General features: G+C 51.4%; 1 protein-coding gene across 2 annotated transcripts in view; it reads right to left on the bottom strand.

Annotated features, from left to right (window-relative positions):
* LOC134506522 (neuronal acetylcholine receptor subunit alpha-7-like) overlaps positions 1–12,542 on the bottom strand; it is a 97,023-nt gene extending 84,481 nt beyond the window's left edge. The window contains exons 1-10 of one of the 2 annotated variants that reach the window (XM_063316743.1): positions 12,470–12,542; positions 10,804–10,943; positions 10,052–10,096; positions 9,844–9,953; positions 8,836–8,915; positions 8,356–8,523; positions 7,475–7,669; positions 5,859–5,945; positions 5,407–5,516; positions 4,380–4,968 (exon numbers count right to left, since the gene is read on the bottom strand). In XM_063316743.1, coding sequence (XP_063172813.1) covers positions 4,456–4,968; positions 5,407–5,516; positions 5,859–5,945; positions 7,475–7,669; positions 8,356–8,523; positions 8,836–8,915; positions 9,844–9,953; positions 10,052–10,096; positions 10,804–10,943; positions 12,470–12,527 — 1,506 coding nt within the window. In that variant the 5' untranslated portion in view covers positions 12,528–12,542 and the 3' untranslated portion in view covers positions 4,380–4,455. Of the gene's footprint in view, positions 1–4,379; positions 4,969–5,406; positions 5,517–5,858; positions 5,946–7,474; positions 7,670–8,355; positions 8,524–8,835; positions 8,916–9,843; positions 9,954–10,051; positions 10,097–10,803; positions 10,944–11,084; positions 11,584–12,469 lie in introns of those variants that run through there. The other variant, XM_063316744.1, reaches the window with a different exon arrangement.
* Positions 12,543–15,204: the final 2,662 nt, after the last annotated feature.

Raw genomic sequence — 15,204 nt, 5'->3', positions numbered from 1 at the left:
GGGGTGTTCTCTGGCGGCAGGGAGACCCAAGTCAAGAGCTGTTAGGGCTCCATCGCTCCCCAACACAATTCCTAGCAGCAATTATGGTCTAGTAGACAGATAAATGTGGATTATCTTCTGCATCCTGCCAAGCCCACTTTATTTAAGTGGAACACACCAACCAGAGCAACTTTTTGGCCCTCTGTTCCCCAAGGGGAGACGCCGGTAAGTTCAATCAGGTCCCGAGCAAAAGTTGGTTCACTGCCACCTTGGCCCTCTCGTTTAGGCACTCTTGGAGAGAGGGCAAGATGGCATCCTGGCATTCGGAGGTCTGGCTGCTGGAATCTTGGGGTGCTGGCGAAATACAACAAAATGGGGATACCCACAGAGTTGGGGACAAGGAGGCCAGGGAGGCAGCGGGCAGCAAGGTTGTGCCCTGCAGACCTTGCGCTCTGACGTAGGAAGACCGAAGGGGAGGAGGAGGATAGGACTGGATTTAAGGGGCAGGTGGGGAGGGGGGCATGGATATCTGGAACCCAAGGTCCCAGCCAGACTGGCCTCTCTGCATGTCCTCGGCCCCCAGCCCCTCCCAGTCTGTGTAATCTGGCGGAAAAGCCGGCCAGCCAGCAAAAGCCAAGGTCTGATCTGCTTCCATTCTGTCTCCTCTCTCTTCCTGTAGGTCTGGAGCTAAAAGCAGGAGCCATCTCTGCTTCATCCTCTTGCCACTTCTTCACCCGCCCTGTTTTCTCCTCCTCCTCCTCCTCCCCCCTCAAAAGCCTCCTAGAAAACCGCTTATCCTGGGCACGGATCGCTTTCCTCACTGACTTGACCCTGTCCCGCCAGATCGGTCCCTTGTCCTGCTGCCTCCTCTCCAGCGTGGGGTCCATGCCCCTCCGTCCTCCTGGTCCAACCAAGGAGCACCAAGTTGGGGAGGCCGCTGCAGTGGCGGCCCGTTCCCGGCCAACGGCGGAGCGACGGAGCTTGGAGAACTGGGAGGACCAGAACATGGCTTTTTGGGATGGATGGATGGATTTGAGATGGACCGATTCGAGATGGATGGATGGATGGATTCAAGATGAGAAGGCAGCCACTTTGGGGGGGGAGCTCGCCCTCACAGCATCCCCCCCTCTTTTCCCACCCCCATGCAATCTTCTTGCAGGCATTGGTGAAGGTCAGGTTGACAACAGAGTGGTAACAGTCCAAGCCAAAATTCAGCTACCTCTAACTTTGTACACCCCATCTATTCGATGTGCTGGTCTTTGTGGAAAGTGGGGGGGGGGGGCAGCCCATACGGTCCAGATGCTGCCCAACGGCCTCCCCGAGCATCCCTCACCATAAGCCACGCTGGCCAGGGTTGATGGGCACGGTAGTCCTGCAGCATTGACAAGGCCACAGGTTCCCTGACCAGCTTTCTAAGCCCCCCACCAAGAGAGATTGAAATGATAAGTAGATAAAGGGGGGGGGAAGGAATCCCCCCCAAGTCACAGGAAATTCCTTACACACACACCCCATTACTTGTAGAAGGAAGCGGAGAATATTGAAATATTCCAACATGGCTTGTCTGTTTCCCTCGTCCTTCTTCCCTGCAGGTGCAGCCCCTCCCCAAATTTCTAAAGACAGGTCCTGCTTCCTACCAAAATCTGAAAATACGGACTTCGGAAGCTTGAAACCCTAAATGGGTTTTGCACCATTTTTCTCTGCTGCAGAGAAGCACCTCCTGATGGAGGCAAGCCAAGATTAGGGAGCCATACAGTTCCCAAAGGGGGGGGGGAACAGGTTGTGTTTCTGGAAACGCCCCCCCCCCCCCCCCCGCAGACAAAACATCTTGCCCTACTTTCCCTCGCTCACCTGGAGAATGAAATTAATTCTCCCTTCCCCACTGCACTTTCAAACACACCTCCTCATCCCCTGCCCTCTTGCAAACTTTTTCCTGGGCTTAAATGAGGGTTGGAGGCAATTTTGGGGGGCGGGGTAGAACTGCTGTGGCTGCATCTCTCCCAACGCACACGCACAAACACACAGACAGGTCCAAGAGGCAACAGGAAGGAAGGTGTGAAACTGAAGCCAAGGTACCCAGGCAAACGTGTTTGGCATCACCTGGCACACCATCTCTTCAGAGGACTGAGATCTACAAGATCCAGGCTCAACCAGGAGCAGGGGATCCCTTGGGGATGAGGTCTACGGCTGTTGGGAACCTCTCGGGTGTGAACCAAAAGGACTACAGAGCTCATCTTACACCACTCCGTCCTGAAGTTCCTACACTCATTGCACCGACCCCAAAACGGGGTCTTCGGCGGGGGCCCCTGCAAAATCTGGATTTCTTCATCCGTGCTCAAGATCGGACAGGACAGGAGGACGCCCCCCAGCCTGGCCGAGTCCAAGGAAAATCTCTTTCCCGAAATCTCCACTGCTGCTTCCCACCTTCTTCAGGGAGAAAGAGAAAAGGCCTTTGGAGGAAAAAATTCTCTTTTCCCACCTTCCCCCCGTCTCCTTTCCAACCCCATCTCCTTGCAGCCATCCGCCTTGACTTCAGCCTCGGTGGCCAAAGATTTTGGACAGGAAATCTGCTTTTCTAGCAGCCCAGTGCAGACGATCCCAGTCCGTACATCCCTTCCTTTTTCCCTTCGGATGCGTTTTGGTTTTTTTTTTAAACCAGGGGCCGATTGTTAGAGCCAATGAGAAAATCGGGGGGCGGGGGGGAGCGAACTCCCATCCACGAAGCAAATGCTAGGCCCTGCTCCGATCCACGCAGACTCATTCTATTAGGCCATCTGTCCTAAAATTTAGGCAAAGCTTAGGAAGCGCAAGATGGATTTTCCCTGCGGAAAAAGGACACCGAGGTTGCTGGTCCGTTCAGGCCTTCCTCTAAGGACCCAAAAACTTGTTGCGTGGCCCCCAGAACCCCCCTCTTGATCCCTAATCTGCAACTCCCTTACGCACCCCCAACGCTGCTCCCCTCTTTCCGGAATAGCTCGGTGCGTGCAAAATTAATCCTAGGAGCTTGGGTTGCCAGATGCCCTGTCCCGTCTCGTCCTTCTGGGAAACAGACCTGCTCCGCCGAGTTTCACCCGCGTCTCTCTGCCGGCAACTTTTGTCTTTTACACCTCCGAAACGAAGGTCCCACCTTAACGCCAGAAAGGGAAGAAAATATGTTTACAGCCTCTTTTGCTGATCCAGTAATTGTAAATAATTCCATTGCAATTAAATTTTGAAAAAGGGGTTTCCATCCATCCTCTTCCCTTTTCTGATCTTAGATGATTTTCAAAACTTTCTTTTTTCTCTGTCGTGTCTACCCCCCCCCTTTTTTTTCCCTTTCTATTATTTCACTTTGTAGGGCTGGGAGGTGGGTTTCATAGTGGTTTTGTTTAGAAGGACAAAAAACGGGGGGGGGGGAGAGAGAAGGGGTTAAAAAAACGAAAAGTTGGTATGTTTCAGACACTATCAAGGCTTAAGTTATTATTTATTGCTGTTTGCTTTTAATAATTTATTTTTTTTTTCTGTTTCAATAAAATAAATGATACACTTTGGGTCTCAACAATGATATGGCGAGGACGCGCTAAGGGGGGAAAAAACGCCCTATAGTGCCTGTTTTTTTTTGCTTTTTTTTTTAACAAAATTCTGTTACTGCTGTAGGTTGGATCGTAGCTGATCTCAATTTCAGGCCTGAAACCACTCTGGAAATTTCTGTGGATCAGAAAACAGACACAAGAACAGAAACGCAGCACGCTCGTTTGGGGTTCCAGGTTTTAAGGATCTTTTTGTAAAATACACAGATGTGTAAATGTGATGTGACTCCGGAGGGGGGAAGAGAGGTGGGAGCACGGCCTGTACAACACTCTGGAAACAGAACTGATTTGGGGTATTAAGATGTTGAAGCAGAACAGAATTGGGGGTGGGTGGGGGGCAACAGCCCCACTTCCTGTTCTGTTGCAAAGGGTTTTAAGAGCTTTTATTGCATTTTGGTCCTCGAATCAGCCCCGCCAGAGGTAAGGGGAAAGAGACCCATCTGGGGCCCCTGAGTGGAAGAACGATGGGTCCAGAGTCAAGGCAGGGGCCACGGTGGGTGTCGCTGTTCACAACAGGGTGTGCGCCTTGGGGGACGTGCCCCGACTTTGGGTCCCTTTGGGTAAGACTTTGTGGACCTTGGAGCCCCCTCGTGTCGTGGTCCATCGGTGGTGCTGCTCCCAGACATCCAGAAGCCGGTGAGCTTTCCACGTGGCCTTGAGCAGGAGTGAAGGATCCAGAGGAGAAGCTGACTTGGGTCTCGGCAAGGCCACCGTTTTGGTCTCCCTAGCCAGCGAGGACATCATGTCCAGCAGGAGCACCGTAGCCTCTTGCCACCCCCCACCAAAATCTGGTTTGTTCGGATGCACAGGAGGGCCCAAGGGCCCATTTTCCACTGGCCCTGCCTTTTGCCACCCAGGAGAGACCCTCTCGCCAGCTCAGGGAGGCGGTCCGAAGCCCGTCTCTGAGGCATCACAGGAAGTCCTTGGTGATGGCCTCGGCGAAGTTGGGCGCTGCCATGAGGATGGCGAAGGAGCAGACGATGTGAAAGAGGGCAAAGAGGACCAAGCAGAGGCGGTCAATGACCGCCGCGGCAAATTTCCACTGGCTGCAGGTGGCCCGAGAGGCATCTTGGCTGCGGAAACGCTGAGCCACGTAGCGCAACTCCTTCAGGATAGAGCTCAACTGGGGGGCCGTGAGAAGGTCCTCCGGGAGCCCCGGCGAGAAAAGGAACGGCCGTGGCACATCAGGCGGCTTGGTGGGGAAGGGGGCAGGGGCGGCGGCGGCAACAGCGGGCACCCCCGTGTAAGCCAGGTTGCCATTGGCGATGGGCACAGCCGGGCGGGTCGGTGGGCTGCCCCCATCACTGTTGTCCGAACTGCAGCTCAGCAAACTGGGGGCGCAGGGGGGGCGCCCCACGGGCTCTTCTCCCGGTTGGCGCATCCGCAGGAGCCAAGCGCCCCAGTTCAACACCAGCACCTGGACCTGCATGGAAAGAACGGCTCGGTGAGAGGAGGGGGCCCCAAATCTCTTTTTTTTTTAATAGCAACTTTACTAAATTTTTAAGCAAGAAAGATAAAAAGCTAACAAGAACTAATATTTAAGATGGATGGAAGGAAGGGCTGGCAAGGACAAGGAACCTGCAATGTAAGACGATGAAAATGCATCTCCGTAGGTTGAGGAGGAGGACAGGCCGAGGAGAGAGATCCGGAAATGGGCACCCCGCAGGAGACGAAAAGCGTAGTTTAGAAGGAAGTTGTGGAGACTTGATCTTTTTAGTCCCAAATGGGTCTGCAGGGAGATTCCAAAGCGGATGCAGAGGGATCCCAGAGAGCAGAATTAAAAGTGACAGCACCAGGTGCTTCTGCAAAGATTCACGCAGGGGGAAGGACCCCTGAAGTCCAAACGGCTAGTGGCACTCACCCATCTGGGCATGGATCCGCCCTCGGGGTCATGGTGATGGTACTGGAGAACGAAGACGGTGGTCATCACGGAGAGGCCCACCATGCCCATGGTGCTGGCAAAATACTGCCCTGGGGAGGAAAGCAGCGCAGAAGGGTCCTTGTGCCGTCTCAGGGATGCGCCCCTGCATTTCTAAGCCTTTGCTCAGCATCCCAAACACCCACTGGCCCCCGAGAGGAGCAGAAAAAGGGGAGGCCTTCAACAACAAAATGCCCACGTTCCAGCCGGATTTGACTTCCCTGCCAGACTCTAACTGTGCCCTCCAACATCTTGCTCCTCGTTCATTCCTCACCACATCGAAAATCCCGGCCGCCAGATGCGCAGGCCGCCCTCCCAAGTTTGGAACGGGGAGGAAGAGCGGAGGGCGCTCAGTTGAAATGAAACCTTCCCCTCGCCCCGTTCTCCAGCCTCACCTATCAGCGGCACGGAGTCCGAGGTGGCCGGCATGACTTCAGCCACCAGCAGCATGAAGACGGTGAGCGAGAGAAGGACGGTGATGCCTGGGGTGAAGAGAAACCCCAAAGCATTAGATTTTGGGGTGAGAGAGGAGGAGGGAGGCCCCGCTCATCCCCGTGCCTGACCTCGGCCTCAGTCTTCCCATCTGCAATATGGGGGCAGTGTTAGACTGACCTTCCTTGCTGTAAAGGAGGCTGAGGTAAGATTTAGGCCAGGAACAGAAGGGAAGGGTTTCTGAATGGAAGAATACAGGTAGTTCTTGCTTAACGACCACAATTGGGCCTGCGATTTCGGCTGCTAAGCGAAGCGGTCATTAAATGAATCCAACCCAACGTTACCACCTTTTTGCGGCAGTCATTAAACAAACCACATGGTCATTAAGCAAATCACGGGTTCCCCATTGGTTTTGCTTGCCGGAAGCCAGCTGGGAAGGTCGAAAATGGCAATCATGTGACCCTGGGATGCTGAGACAGTTGTAAATGCGAACCAATTGCCAAGGACCCGAATTGTGATCATGTGACCGTGGGGACGCTGCGACTGTCATAAGTGTGAGGACCGGTCATAAGTCAGTTCTCCAGCACTGTCGTAAGTCCGAACCATCGCTAAACAAATGGTTGTTAAGCGAGGACCACCTGCAATTGCTAAAAAAACCAGACCAGAGCATGCAACCAGACTACAACAGGTCCACAGGACTTGGACCTTAAATTCTCCCCAGCTGGGAAGCAAGAGAGAGGGCGAGCCTCCTTGAGTCTATTCCCATCGCTCTTGTTCATGGGTTTTAAAAGGGTTCAAACTACATTTTCACCCACCAGACAGAGGGGTGGGGAAAGACACCCCATTAAGCCAGTTGGGTGCCAGTTGCCAGATCAGCCCTTGGCAGAACTCCAAAGAAATGATGGGGGGGGAAAGGGTTTCAACAAACAGCATTGAGATGAACTTAGCGGTGGTTGTTGTCCCGGGGGGGAAGGGAAGAGGAAGCGTTGTGCACCCCCACAGAAGGACCGGTGGGGGGGCGTATCAAGTGATGCGTCTGCGGATTTGCCTCCAAAGGGGATACCTGCCTGCCCACTTTGGGAGTGCAGAGAAATGGCTTTTTCCGCTGCTTGAACCCCAGAAGAAAAAAAATCCTCTGCTCTCAACGTCTTGAGTCCGGCAGCATCTTTTCCGACCGACAGATTTTATTAGAAGGCCCTTTAATAAAATTTGTGAGCCGGAAAAGATGCTGCCAGACGCCGGAATTTTTGTCGCTGTAGCCTAGCACGGCCCTCGTCCTACGAAGTCTGTTTATTAAGGCATTTGCTTCACCAGCTAGAGTTTAGCCCGCAAAGTATCTACCCCAGTGTTTCTCGACCTTGGCAACTTTGAGATGCGTGGAGTTCAACTCCCAGAATTCCCCAGCCAGCCATGCTGGCTGGGGAATTCTGGGAGTTGAAGTCCACGCATCTCAAAGTTGCCAAGGTCGAGAAACACTGCTCCACTTATTAAAAAAAATAAAGTTTGCCCATCGGTTATCTCTCCCCCTCGCCCGGCTGCACAACCAACCTCGCCACTTCCTTCTGCCAATGAGTTTTACCCAGAGAAATTTTCTCCCCCGAATCAGCAGGCAACAGGAACACCAAGAACGTCACAGCCGAAAGTAGCAAGCAGGGCACCAGCATGTTCAACGCATAGTAAAGCGTCCGGCGGCGCATGATGACGGCGAAGGTGACATCCAGGTACGGCTCCCGGCAACATTCGTAGAAAACTTTGTTCTCGCTGCCAGGGACACCTGTGGGATGACCGGGGGGGAAGAGTCAACTTCCACAGGGCCACGGGGTCCTAGCAACTCCAAACTCTAGAAGAACGGAGAAAGGGTGGGGAAAGGCGCAGAAGAAAATGGACGGCTTTGCTGCGCTCACGGTTCAGCCCGAGCCAGGAAGCCCACCGCATTCCACCCAGATTTGTCATCCATGCTTTGCAACGGCACGCTTCTGAATCTGGTTTGGCCTTGGTGTTCTGCGTTCAATCTCCCAGTGGGTTGCGACAAGCTTGATTTTTCATCATGCATCAAAAAATTTCAGATAGTTTCACGTCCCCCCGCATATTGAGTATTTTTCGCTTCCTGGCTGTCGGCCCCATGAGGTAGACCAGACCAGGAAACCGACCCCAAGGAAGGCTAGAACTACTCTGATGGAGATGGGCTGTAAGAACTAAACCTCGCAATTCCTTTTCAAACTCCTGTGAATCTGGGCAAGGTCTGTCCGAGCTGCTTCCAAACGTTACCTGGATGTTCTGGGCTCAAAAAACCCTTCGGCCCCTCCTGCCCAGCCAATGGTCCTTGCGTATTTCCTTCAAGGTCACCTTCCTAACTCTCTGTGCTGGCTGACACGGACGATAAAACTTCTTCCCAACCTTGGGACCACGCCAAGCCTTCTCCACTTTGCTGGCCTCCCGTAACGTTCGAACAACCCTTACCCACAAGGTCCCATTCGCCATTGGACACGTAGCCCGACGTGTCCATCTCCAGCATGCGCAGGTCGAGCAACCACCCGTCGTGAGTCCAGGAGCCGAACTTGAGGTCGCATTTCTGGGTGTCAAAGGGGAACCAACGGACGTCGATTCGGCACGTGCTTTTCAAAATACCTGGAGGGGAGATCGAGGGAGGGTGGGGGGCAATATGGGAAGGGAAAAGGGGACAAATGTCATAAAAGCTGAGAGGATGGCAAGAATTAGACGCCAGACCTCCTCAAACCGGTTGGGCCACAGCGAAACGCCCAACCCTTTTTGTATTAAAAGAAAAAAAAGTTACGCAGGGGCTGGTGTGTACAATACATCCATCCATCCTGCTCAGCGGTTCAAAGCATTTGCAACATGCTGGACTTGTTGTGCGACTTCATTTTTCAAAAGGGAAATAAATCCTGTTCCCTCTGTTGCTCTGCACCCGCTCCATCTCACCTGGGGGCAGCCACTGGCAGTAACCGCTGGAATTAACCAAGATGTGGGTATGGAGGGTAGAGTCGAAATCCTCATTGGCACTGAGAAGAAAGATTGGGGAGGGGACAGAACAGGACCCCTCCAGAGTCAGATGTTTCCAGCCCGCTTTGGCTAGCAATCAAAACGGCCGCGATCATCGCCACCTCCCGAGAACATGGAGACGAAATGAGCCGGCGGTGGCTGCCTGCGTTAATCTCAAACTGCAATTTAGCCTAGTAAAGGTTGCGAGACGAGAATTAAAATCTCCCGTTTTATTTAAAGCCTGCAGAGAAACGGTCGTGATCGTCCCTTCCCTGTCCCTTGTGCAGGATCCGCCTTCACCACCTTGGTTTCACCCGCAGGGGACCCCCAAGTCCCCCACATTTACATTATATTATATACAAAACTATGTATGTTTACATTATATATAAACTATATTATATATAAACTAATATTATATAATAAATAATTAACTATACTATATATAAATATACTAAATAATACAAATAAACTGTATTATATATAATAGTAAATAATAAACTGTATTATACAGAGCCTAATATTTATATTAGATAAAACTATATAGATTTTTACTATATATAAAACTATATATAATAAAAAACTAACCTGAACTGACATTAAGAATAAAGAGAAAAACAGAGAGAAATAAGAAAAGAACAGAGCCAAAAGCGCAGAAGAGAAAGAGAAAGAAAGAAGGGAATATACAGAGACGACTTCCGATTCTCTTTTACAGCGGTTACAAGTTTAAATGTACATTAACCTCTTTCTCTATGGTGACATCCTTACTTACATTTTCCCCATAACCTTTTTCTTCCCTGACCATCAAATCCCTACATAATTTCATTTTTTTCTGCTTCACGCAACAAGTCAGTAAGGGGATGCCAAACTCAGACGATCCCTAACCAAAGCTGTCGGTTTGGCCCATCTAAGCAAGTCCCATTGTCCCAGCATTTTTGAGGCCCCCCTTACCTGTTGTACAAAAGGATGTCGGGTTTCCACACCTGGCCAGCCGAGAAACGCAGGGTCTTCACACCGGGGTGGTCTGATTCATTCCACTGCAAATAATGATCGTACCAGTACTAAAAGAAAACGGGGCGCACTTTATTCAGCTTATTTTGGGGTGCCACGGCTTACACTTTATCGTCCCTAAACAATTAAAAAACAAAACAAAACTTACCATCTGCAGCCAGACGTTGGTGGTGAGGACTTGATTTTTCTCATCCTGCCCAAACAACGGGAAAAAAAAGCAAGGAATGATTCTTAGAAACCCCCGCAAAACATACGCTTTTTAAAAATTCCAGAACGACTCCTTGCCATAGGCAAATCAGTTTAATAGCAGGGAATCTAGTTAGCTCAGGGTTGAATTGTTGGGCTCTCTGTGTCCTTTGCATGTGGTGGTTTTGGGGAGGGAGTAAATTTTGCTGGTTATAAAACAGCAGAAAACCCCACTCGCCCTCATACTGATGATGTTCGCTATTTGGGTAGTGAAACGCCTGCAGGGAAGCCTCGGAAACACCAAGAACCCAACAGCATTCGATCCTCGGGGCAAAATGACACGGGCAAGACGATAAGAGGAAAACAATAATGATCAGAAGCATGAAATCTCTCTCCTGGGTGGCACCGTTCAGCTTCTCCGCCACCCTCAAGGCCCTCAAGTTCCATCAGCTGCTTCATCAGTGCCACTGAGTTGCCTTCAGTTCCAGAGGACCAAAGCTTAGGCGTTTGGACCCTTCTCTGGTAGCTTCTGTTGAAGTTAAACCCCTCCAGAGCAGAATGGACGGTGGCTTTGCAAGCTGGGGAAAACCAAGCGCAGCGTAGCAGGGGAACGTCAGCCCCCAAATATCTTGGCAGGCGGAGTGGTGAGGTCATCTCTGGACTCGGGAATCCACTGGATGCACCCCTAGTTTGGAGCTCATCTCCAGGACCTACCAGGTCCATGATCTGCAGAAGACTCAGAGTGAAGTGGACGGTGATGGCTTGAGCGTCGTCCCCCACCGGTCTCTCCAAGGGGATGTAGTCTTCCATCAGCTCCTTCAGCAGCTGCCGCTGGTGAACGCCTCCTTCGGAGTCTGCAAGCCAAGAGACATCAAGAGCCGGACACGTACCTTGAGTGGAACGTCAGGATCTGGAATTCGGGGAGTTTTTTCCTGGAACCTCCTGCTCTGCCGAGTCTACCTTGGTACAAAATGGTGCTTAAGTGGTTGACTTACCCCAAGGATTAAGGAAAAGGGTGCCTATGAGCTCTGAGAAGAACTCTGGAGAACTTCTGGCCTGTCTGGGGAGCCAGGTGCCTATTTCTTGTGGGCATTCTTGCCCAGAGAAGGTAACTCGGCAGCCTGGCAGGGGGACAACAAGCTTTTGGAAATTAGGGTACCACAGATCTGATTATCTTTAATGCTCCAGTTAGGTTGGGTGTGAGACCTGAGCTGGCAATGGGGCAGAAAAAGACCTCTGCGCCGGGCAAAGCCAAGGGAAGATGGAGAAGATCAAGGAGGTCCCCGGATCGTTTGGAAGAGGTCTGGATTGTCTTAGGCCGGATCTGGCGGAGGAACCAAGCATTGGTCCACATTCCCACCAGGGATCGGGTTTCCTTCAATATTGCTGGAACCAGAAAACTGGCCTCAACTGCCTGATTGAGCAAAGCAGCTATGAAACTGGTTAGGATCTGGAGCAAAGAAAATACCCAGGAGGGGCTTGAAATAACCCATCTGATCTGACGGATTACTTTTAGCCCCTGGGAGCCAGCGGGATCCATCAAGGATGGATCCCCCGCCAGCTCCTGTGATTTTTTTCAGGACCAACTCCCCCCTGCCTCTCGCCAGCACATTGCTCAAAACTTGAGCTTTGGGTTCAAAAGAGCCTCTGGCCCAGGCTTAAATCCCCTCTCCGACAGATTTCCCCCCACCCCTTCCCAAATTGCAGCACAGGGGGAGGGGGGAAACCCAAGCCCCTTCTCTACCCCGGCTCTGTTCATGCAAATTCGGAGCTGATTCTGAATGGCAGGAAAAAAGAAAGGGGGAAGGAGGACATGGCCTATTTGAGACCCTCCATTTTACCCCCAGAGCTCCCCGTCCTTTCCCATCTCGCGAAGAAGCAGGATGCAAAGCGTAAAATTTAAAATTCACGCAGAAAAGGACCTAAGCTGGTTTGTTTCCATGCCTGCAAAGCGTTAACACACACAAACACGCACACAGGCAGGCAGGCGAAGGCAGAGCGTGACTAAATAAAACACACACACACACATCAGAGGCTCAGTGAGGATGCTATTCTCAGTGCCAATCATCAAACCCCGAAGGATGTCTCTAGACAACCTTGAATGGTGGACCCAAGTAGAAAAATGCGTCCCCCCCCCCCACATCTCTGAAGACCAGTCGCCTTCGGAGGGAGAGCCAAATCTACCCACACAGATGTTTGGGGGGGGGGGGTTTGTATGAAATCTCGGATCTGTTTCCAAAGCCCCACGGATTCTCCTTCGCCCCCAGCTCAAAGCCCTTAAGGGGCATCTGCCTGCCCTCGCCACCGGGTCATTTCGGGGACAGGCGCCCCAGAGAGGAGAGGAGAACCCAGAGGGACAGGAGGACAGGGATAAAGTTACCTTGAAGCAGAAGGAAGAGCCCAAAGGCGAAGAGGCGCGCGGAGGATTCCGCATCCATGACCTGCTGGACTGGAAAGGCGGTCCGACCACCCAGTCCTTCCTCCCAGCTTTGGGCTGGAGCGCGAAGAAGATGCGCAGCTCAGGAAGGGAGGCGGCAAGACCTTTATTTAGGAGAGAGAAGGTGGGGGAGGCAGAGGAAAAACAGGAAGCTTCCCATTTCCAGCCATCCTTAATCCTTAATCTTTCGGGGTCAGCGTCCAGGGGACTGAGTGACACCCCCTTTCCCTTGAAACGCCCCCCCGGGGAGCAGGCAAACCGGTCGGTGGGAAAACAGGGACCCGCTTAGAGCCCAGAGGCAAGGTTTTGGGGACGGATGCACTTACAGGCAAAATGGAGACGCTGCAGCCGGCCAGCTGGAGGATCCTGGTCCAGCGCAGGAGGGAGACCCAAGGCAGGGCTGGGGTAGGGGGGCGTTCGAGGACCAGCCCTCAGCCCCCCAACATCATCAAGGCGCCTCTTACTGCAGAATCACCAGGAAGCAAAGGGAGGAGGATTTCCCCAGCTGGAACAGCCTTCAAGGGGTTGACAGAGCGGCTGATGCCTCGGCTGGCTCCTCCGTTCCTCAAAGCCTCACAAGAGCTAGTTAATGGGCTCCTTCGAGGTCATCCAGTCCACCACCTGCCCCCGTTCCATTCAGGGCCTCCAGAATTAGCAGCCACCCAAAAAGGGTCTGGAGACATCTTTTGCAATGAAGACTCCCATCTCACCACTCATTTGATGAGAATTTTTTTTTCCGTTTCACAAATTCCTCCTGATAAATCCAACTTTTCCCTCCCTTAATGAGAGAGTCTTAAAATACAAATGTCATTTCTTAAGTATACTGCCCCCCACCCAGGAAGATCCCTTTCTGCCTTCCCTTCTCCCCCTTTTCAAATCCACATTCCCCAGGGAATATTGCATCCGCACGTCCTTAAGGAATGTTCATTGATGGGCCAAGATTCCAGCTGTTAAACAGCCAAGTTCCTAGTCCCTGCTGCCTGCAAGCTGTAGGGAAAAGGGACCAGGAGATTCAATGCCATCTATTCGCTCAGTGTATCAACTTGAGCCCCCTTTCTAATATTCTGTGCTAAAATGCACACGGGTCATCAATTTTTTAAAAAAAGCCGCAAAAGGGAATATGGGTGAACAGCCACACACACGCACCCCGCACGAGAGGTTTCCTGGCTGCTTCCTCAGCGACCCAAGGACTGCAAAACGTTGACCTCAATTTGGTTGCAACGGAGGAAGGAATCTAACCGGCTCGCCCACCTTCCAATTCTCTGGCCTGGCCCTCGTTTGCAAACCACAGTTGCTCCTTCTGCAACCGCAGCTGGATTCAAACAAAGAAGGGTGGGAAAACTCTGCAATTTGCAAGCCTGGGGAGGGGGGGATCCCATCCAGGTTAGACGCCACAGGTCCCGCTAGGATCGGAGGGCCACCCCGGTCGATCAGCTGAACCAAGGCACTCTGTCCAACGTCTGCTTCCCATTCTGCACCAGCAGACACCGCCCCCCCGGAGAAATATGGGCAGATTCCCGCTGGAAGCCCAAGAAAAAGCTTCCAAACGGTATCAGCAGTTGGAGCCAATGAAAAAAAAGCCATCTTGCCTTTGTTGGGGGTCTTTGAAGGGGAGTATATAAAAGTTTTTCCCCACCACCTTCAAATTGTTCCAAGCAAGGCTTCTCTTCCTGTTCTGTCTCCCCTTCCAAGGCTGAATTTTAACCTGGATTCTGTCCTTATCCTCCTTGGGAATGATTATCGACTGGACCCGCGCTGTAGCCAAAAAGTTTTCAGGACATCGACGCCAGCTGAGCCCTGAAGAGGAAAACGAAATTTACTTATTCCTTGTTAGCTGGCGGGCTGGAGATCTCCCCAGAGTTCTGCAATTTTGAAATCCAGTCTTTCCTCTCTCAAATCGAGCCAGCAGAGTTTCAGAGGCCCGGGGGATCCGCTTGAAGAAGTTAAATAAAATCCAGGAAAGGTTGGTATGAAACATTTTACTCCAGCGTGTCTGGAGCAACAGCGCAGGCTCTCAAAACTTCGACTGGTCCGAATCCCGGAAACCAAGATTTTATCTAAGAAGTTTCTAGGCCTCAAAGCTGCAGATACCTGCTTAGACATTGCCCCCATCCAAATTTAAGTATACATAAAAGCCACGCTTTCAGAATGCCAATTAAATGAAGTGTACACTTTTTTAAGGCACTGGTCATATGCACACACGCAGACCTCCACCAGAATTTAAGGCTAAGAAGTGTTTTCCGCTTTCTAATGGGTTTCTGGATTTGCACATGTGGGCACAAGTAACACTTATAACCCTTTGCATAAAAAACAGGCCCCCATCATATAAATGGCATCCCTTTTATGTCCATACAGCGTAAAGAAGAAGAAAAAAGGAAGCGAATGAAGGCTTAACTGTTTCATCATAAATCAATTTATTTAAAAGAATATGTTACAATTAGTTGTACTAATTGACTTTTACCAAACAAATTTTTTAGAGTGGTTAGCTCTAAACAAGATGAAGAATGTCACACGCTGCCCCCCATCTCTTCAAGCCTTCTCCTCCTCCTTCACCACCGTTTCCTTCTTCACATCCCAAAACGGCAAATAAAAATAGAAGAATATGCCGTGAAAATTACAATTAGAATTCTGTCAAATAAATTAAACAGCGAGAGACACACGTGCAGAGCATTGGGGGA

This window comes from Candoia aspera, chromosome 17 (assembly GCF_035149785.1).
Source record: "Candoia aspera isolate rCanAsp1 chromosome 17, rCanAsp1.hap2, whole genome shotgun sequence".
NCBI lineage: Eukaryota > Metazoa > Chordata > Lepidosauria > Squamata > Boidae > Candoia > Candoia aspera.
The sequence above is the reverse complement of the archived record's forward strand: the minus strand, read 5'-3'. Positions and strand labels throughout refer to the sequence as shown.